This window comes from Salminus brasiliensis, chromosome 17, assembly GCF_030463535.1.
Source record: "Salminus brasiliensis chromosome 17, fSalBra1.hap2, whole genome shotgun sequence".
Lineage (NCBI taxonomy): Eukaryota > Metazoa > Chordata > Actinopteri > Characiformes > Bryconidae > Salminus > Salminus brasiliensis.
Window position 1 is genome coordinate 34952867 of NC_132894.1, and position 6000 is coordinate 34958866.

The window sequence follows — 6000 nt, forward strand, 5'->3', positions numbered from 1 at the left end:
ATTTATTATCATCAAAGAAAATAAGCAAATAAACAGTAATTGTATAAAAAAAACATGTCTCTATAAAGGAGTTTTACTTATTTGCACTTAGAACATCAACAGTATATGTCATTTGACCAGGGTGCCAAAATATTTGTTTGTGATATGTATAATATATGCATTTTTTTGTATGTATATATATATATATATATATATATATTTTTTTTTTTTTTTTTTTTTTTTTTTTCATATTTGCACAGTCCATACAACAACAACAACAACAACAACAACAACAACAATAATAATAATAATAATAATAATAATAATAATAAAATATACTGCAAATATCAAATATTAAGTTGCTATAGATTTGCTATAATTGTAAAAATAAGCTGTAATAATTTAGTATGTACTGTATTTCCACTTCCATTTCCAGGTCCATAGTGATGATTACTTCTAAAGGCAAGCTGGTCACAAGAGGACCCTGGACCAAAATACTTGAAAAACTGGGCGCAGAGCAGAATGTGAAATTGAAAGGTAACAGGCTGAGACTTTTAGAATATAAATAATATATAAACGATATATAAATAAAGTTTAGTGGACGAGCTTTTGGGTTGAGGTTAAGGTCAGGGTTTAACAGGACTGTAGTTGAATGTATGTTAAGTATGTGTTGTGTATCTGCAAAGCATCGTAAGTGTCCTGTCCAACCACAGTGTGACCATCACTGTAAGCTAGGTCCAGCCATCGACTTTCATACAAAAGGACAGCCTTATTAACAGTCCAGCGGAACTCCTCTGGGAAGCTGTGTCTGTCTGGGTGGATGTGTGCTGCAGCTCTGTGTTAAGCCATTGGTATCCAAGGAAATTCCAGTGTTTTACTGTATTTACTTGCTGCTCACTGGACGTACTGCATATATATGACTGGCTGGTACAAACAATAGGGGGCAGTAATGCTTTACTATTGTACTACTGTGTGTTTCAGAAGGAGACTAAACCCATACACAAGTGTTGGTTCTGCAATGAAATAAAGACACGAGTAGAAGTAAAAGTGCCTAATACACCCAGAGACCAGAAAAAAAGAAGTGCTGAGTAACTTCCAGAACCTCAGAATCTTCCATCCCACATCTCTCAGCACAGTGTAATAGTGCACAGTGTAGTATAGTGTATAGTATAATAGTGTATAGTGTAGTATAGTGTGTAGTATAGTGAAGTATAGTGTATAGTGTAATAGTGTAGTATAGTGTGTAGTATAGTGTTTAGTATAGTGAAGTATAGTGTATAGTGTAATAGTGTAGTATAGTGTGTAGTATAGTGTTTAGTATAGTGTAGTATAGTGTAATAGTGTAGTATAGTGTATAGTGTAGTATAGTGTATAGTGTAATAGTGTAGTATAGTGTTTAGTATAGTGTATAGTGTAATAGTGTAGTATAGTGTGTAGTATAGTGTGTAGTATAGTGTGTAGTATAGTGTTTAGTATAGTGTGTAGTATAGTGTAATAGTGTAGTATAGTGTGTAGTATAGTGTTTAGTATAGTGTAGTATAGTGTATAGTGTAATAGTGTAGTATAGTGTGTAGTATAGTGTGTAGTATAGTGTGTAGCATAGTGTTTAGTATAGTGTAGTATAGTGTGTAGTATAGTGTTTAGTATAGTGTATAGTGTAGTATAGTGTGTAGTATAGTGTAGTATAGTGTGTAGTATAGTGTGTAGTATAGTGTTTAGTATAGTGTAGTATAGTGTGTAGTATAGTGTTTAGTATAGTGTAGTATAGTGTGTAGTATAGTGTATAGTGTAGTATAGTGTGTAGTATAGTGTTTAGTATAGTGTAGTATAGTGTGTAGTATAGTGTATAGTGTAGTATAGTGTGTAGTATAGTGTAATTTGGTTGTTTTGGCTGAGATAAATATCACATAAAAAAAAAACATTTAAATTTCTCATGCTAAATTCCCAGATTCTCCAGCTGTGAGAAAAACATGCCGCACATATGGGTAAGGGGTGGAATGTACACACACACACACACATACACACTCTCTCTCACACACACACACACACACACATGCCAGAGCAGCAGGGTCCTTCCTCCTGCCCCTCCCTTTCACATACTACTTTCACATAGTACTCTGAGTCCCCCTGGGCAGAGCTTCTCTCCTTTACAGAGTCTTCTCCCCCTGCACACTCCTATATACGGCTTTATTAGGACAGTTATAGCGCTGTGAAAAAAGTTTGTGGACGCTTTTGTACAAGCATGAGGTGTATAATATGATGCGGTGTACACAGTTCCACTGTTAAATTCAAGCCATTCTGGGAAGTTAGGCATAAAGCAGAGAGGAAGGGAACCCCGCCACTAAGCAAAGACACACTGCAGCTCAGGACCAGTGAGACAGACGCAACCACACACAGGAAGAACCAAACCAACCCAACGGTTTTCTCACGGAAACACGCGCAGAAAGGACGCTCCCACACAGTGTCAGTGTCACTCGTGGTCCTGCAGGTGTAGATATGATGTGGGAACGTGCTCTGTGTGGCTGCTGGCTCTGTTAGGGGTGTGAAAATGAGCATGTGCAATGCGATGCATTCAACTGTTACCTAGCATATGTTTGTGAACACCCCATCTAATGAATGCATGAATTGCTGATACGTCTGTGTTGGTGCTCCATCCAATACTTTTGATTGATTATAGTAAAGGGGGGCCGGAGATGATGAGGTAGGGTGAAGAAACAACGAATGAGCAGGTGTCCCAATACTTTTGTCCAAATAGTAATATTTCTAGTAGAACCGCAGTGCAAACCTTCTCTGCTTTTCTGCTCCAGATAAACTGGCCTTCGTGGGCTTCAAGGGAACCTTCCGACCCGACTGGGTGCGACTGTCCGTGGACGAAGAGCGAGCCAAGCTGCACCAGGTGCTGCCCATGCCCATAGTGAGGGTGATGAAGCTCTGAGAGTGAGAGAGAGGAAGAGGAAGAAGGACTCTCTCACGGACTCTCACTAAAGCACCACTGCCGGAGCGGAGGCGCTCGGGCCTCGGCCGCACCCGCACAGCCACACAGCAAAAATCTACAGCGTTAAATTAGCACCTACAGTGTCCGTCTATGGGAATACTCTGGGGTTTTTCAACCTAATGCCTAATCTGCCACAACAACGATATACACACCTTTACCTGAACCTCAGAAAAGAACCTGCTTATGCAAAACACACTAGGATAGAGCTATCGGGCAGGTGCTAAATTCTGCACGTTACCTTTTATGCGAAACACCTACATTTATAAAAATCCGGGCCTTCTTTTTTTTAGTGTAGCAGCATAGTAATAGGGTGGGGTTTTTTTTATAGGCTCCGCCTCGTTCCCATGACAACCAGTAGCCCATTCTCTTTTCTGTCTCATTGTAAAACCTGTATTGTTGAATTGCACCAGTTGTCGCCTCAAATTAGGAGTATGTAGGCACATATTTTAAACATCTGTTCGCGGAGCTCAGCAACTGCCCATAGACTTCTATTAGAAGTGAATTTTGAGTTTATAGGTTTTTTGCTCTTTTCTAATTTCAGGGAAATGCATCAAACTTCTGGTCTGTGGTAATCAACAGTATGACGCAGGCATGTCAGATCGAGATTAAGTTGAAGAATTCTGAAGTGCCCCTTTAAGTCTTACTGCCCGACCCGAGTGACCTCTATAAGAGTTAATTCAATACTGGGGGTTTTGCTGTGTAAGGACTACTGAACTCCAACCTGCCGATTCAAACCCACGCATGCGTTCGTGTCGCCTTTCCTCCAGCCCCTCAGCTCCCTCTCCCACCAGGATCGATGTACGATGTCGGTGTACGTGATAATGTGGACGTTACGTGATTTTTTTTTTTTTTTTATTAATATTTTTCCCCCTTTTTTGTGTCGTCAGTGTTCTTTCTTCTGCTCTGGAGGAAACAAAACAAAAGAAATAATTACAGAATAACCAACATTCCCCATTTTCTACGCCCTCCTCTGTGGTGTTCTCCTCCACCTCCTCCATTCCAGAAAGATATATCTTTTTTTCTATCCTGTAAAAAAAAAAAGAGTTTGTAAAGATTGTAAATGTTGTGCGGTTTCGCCATTTAATTATCGCATACCGGAGTTTGTGGTCAGTTTGTTTGTGTTGTAGCATACAAAAGAACCAGCAGGGGAAAAAAGGAAAGGAAAAGCCTCCAGACGCAAAAACCAACAGTTGCAAGGAAAGCTCATGCAACCCCAGAGCGCCCCCACACCCCACACCCCACACCCCACACCCCACACCCCAGAAACAGCAGGAGACAGAGCAGCTGCAGGGGAGATGGGGTTAAACCTGCGAGAGGATCTAGCAGCTTGTGTTCCATCCGGCAAGAAGCGTGAAAATGCCGAAATAGCTGGTCTTTTTTCGGAGATTCATTTGTAATTTGTTAGTGATTTGTATGTTTTATGTGTTTCTAAAATTCCTCAGATTGATAACAGAGATATATTTTCTACTTATTTATTGTACAGGCGCTATTGAAACAGATCTAGAAGGGACGTCCTCTTCAGTTGTAATGTATTCCTGTCCTCTCTGTACAAAATTAACCCGTTCAGTTTTCAGTTCTAGCTTTTCTCGTATCATTCGGAGTCGCCATGCATTAACCCTCAGTTGTACATTGCTGTGATGTAAATGTGATGGATTTTAAAGTAATGGAACGTATTGCTTTGGATCGAAACCTTTTGTAAATAAATGATGAAGATGAAACTTCAGGTCTTATTTCTGTTTGCATTATAAACCAGTAAAGAGCCGTTTATATTAGATATTACTGTAATATTAATTTATACAGGAAGTTATTTAAAGACCTATTCAATGAATCACTCTGACGGATGGATGGATGGACAGACAAATAGACAGAAGGAAGGCATACAGATATACATAGAAGGATAGATAGATAGATAGATAGATAGATAGATAGATAGATAGATAGATAGATATACATAGAAGGATAAACAGACAGATAGATAGATATATAGATAGACAGATAGATAGATAGATAGACAGACAGACAGACAGATAGATAGATAGATAGATAGATAGATAGACAGATAGGCAGACATATATAGATAGACAGACAGACAGACAGACAGACAGATAGATAGACAGACAGACAGACAGATAGATAGATAGATAGATAGATAGACAGACAGACAGACAGACAGATATATAGATAGACAGACATACAGACAGACAGATATATATTTAGAGAATTTAATTAGAACCGGTCTTGGTAAGTAAACACTGTACATAAATCTATTAACTGCTACAGATGGAGACAAACCTGTTATTTCACTTCTAGCTGAACCTCTCCTAATAACCAGCAGCCTGAGCCGCAGCCTGAGCCGCAGCCTGAGCCGCAGCCTGAGCCGCAGCCTCTCAGCAGTGTCAGTGTGAGCGCTGGCTGTGGCCCTGGCTCCACACAGTGAAGGTCTGCTTCACGCTCAGGCTTTTCTTTCCTTTTTTCTAAACTCTCTTCCGCTGCTTGTGTGAGGGAGTACAGCATTCCACAATGATTTCTAACGGACCGAGGAACCACACCCACAGCACAGAACCAGAAACACACTCTCAGTGTAACCGCCAGTTACTCAACCCCCTCCAACCCCTGCATCCAGCAGAGCAGTTCTGTCTGTCTGTCTGTGTCTCTGTCTGTCTGTCTGTCTGCATGTCTGTCTATCTGTGTCTCTGTCTGTCTTTCTGTCTGTCTGCATGTCTGTCTATCTGTCTGTCTTTCTGTCTATCTATCTATTTATCTGTCTCTGTCTATCTATCTATCTGTCTGTCTGTCTGTCTGTCTGTCCATCTATCTATCTATCTATCTATCTATCTATCTATCTATGTCTCTGTCTGTCTGTGTATCTGTCCATTTATCCTTTGTAAATCTGTCTGTCTGTCTGTCCGTCTGTCTTTCTGTCTATCTATCTATTTATCTTTCTCTGTCTATCTGTCTGTCTATGTTTCTGTCTGTCCATCTATCTGTCTATCTATCTATGTCTCTGTCTGTATGTGTATCTGTCC

General features: G+C 40.0%; 1 protein-coding gene across 4 annotated transcripts in view; it reads left to right on the forward strand.

The window, feature by feature from the left end:
• LOC140538073 (cell migration-inducing and hyaluronan-binding protein-like) overlaps positions 1-4692 on the forward strand; it is a 134362-nt gene extending 129670 nt beyond the window's left edge. For all 4 annotated transcript variants that reach the window (XM_072660478.1, XM_072660477.1, XM_072660480.1 and 1 more), the window contains exons 28-29: positions 416-516; positions 2787-4692. In XM_072660478.1, coding sequence (XP_072516579.1) covers positions 416-516; positions 2787-2914 — 229 coding nt within the window. In that variant the 3' untranslated portion in view covers positions 2915-4692. The remainder of the gene's footprint in view (positions 1-415; positions 517-2786) is intronic.
• The last annotated feature ends 1308 nt before the right edge of the window (positions 4693-6000 follow it).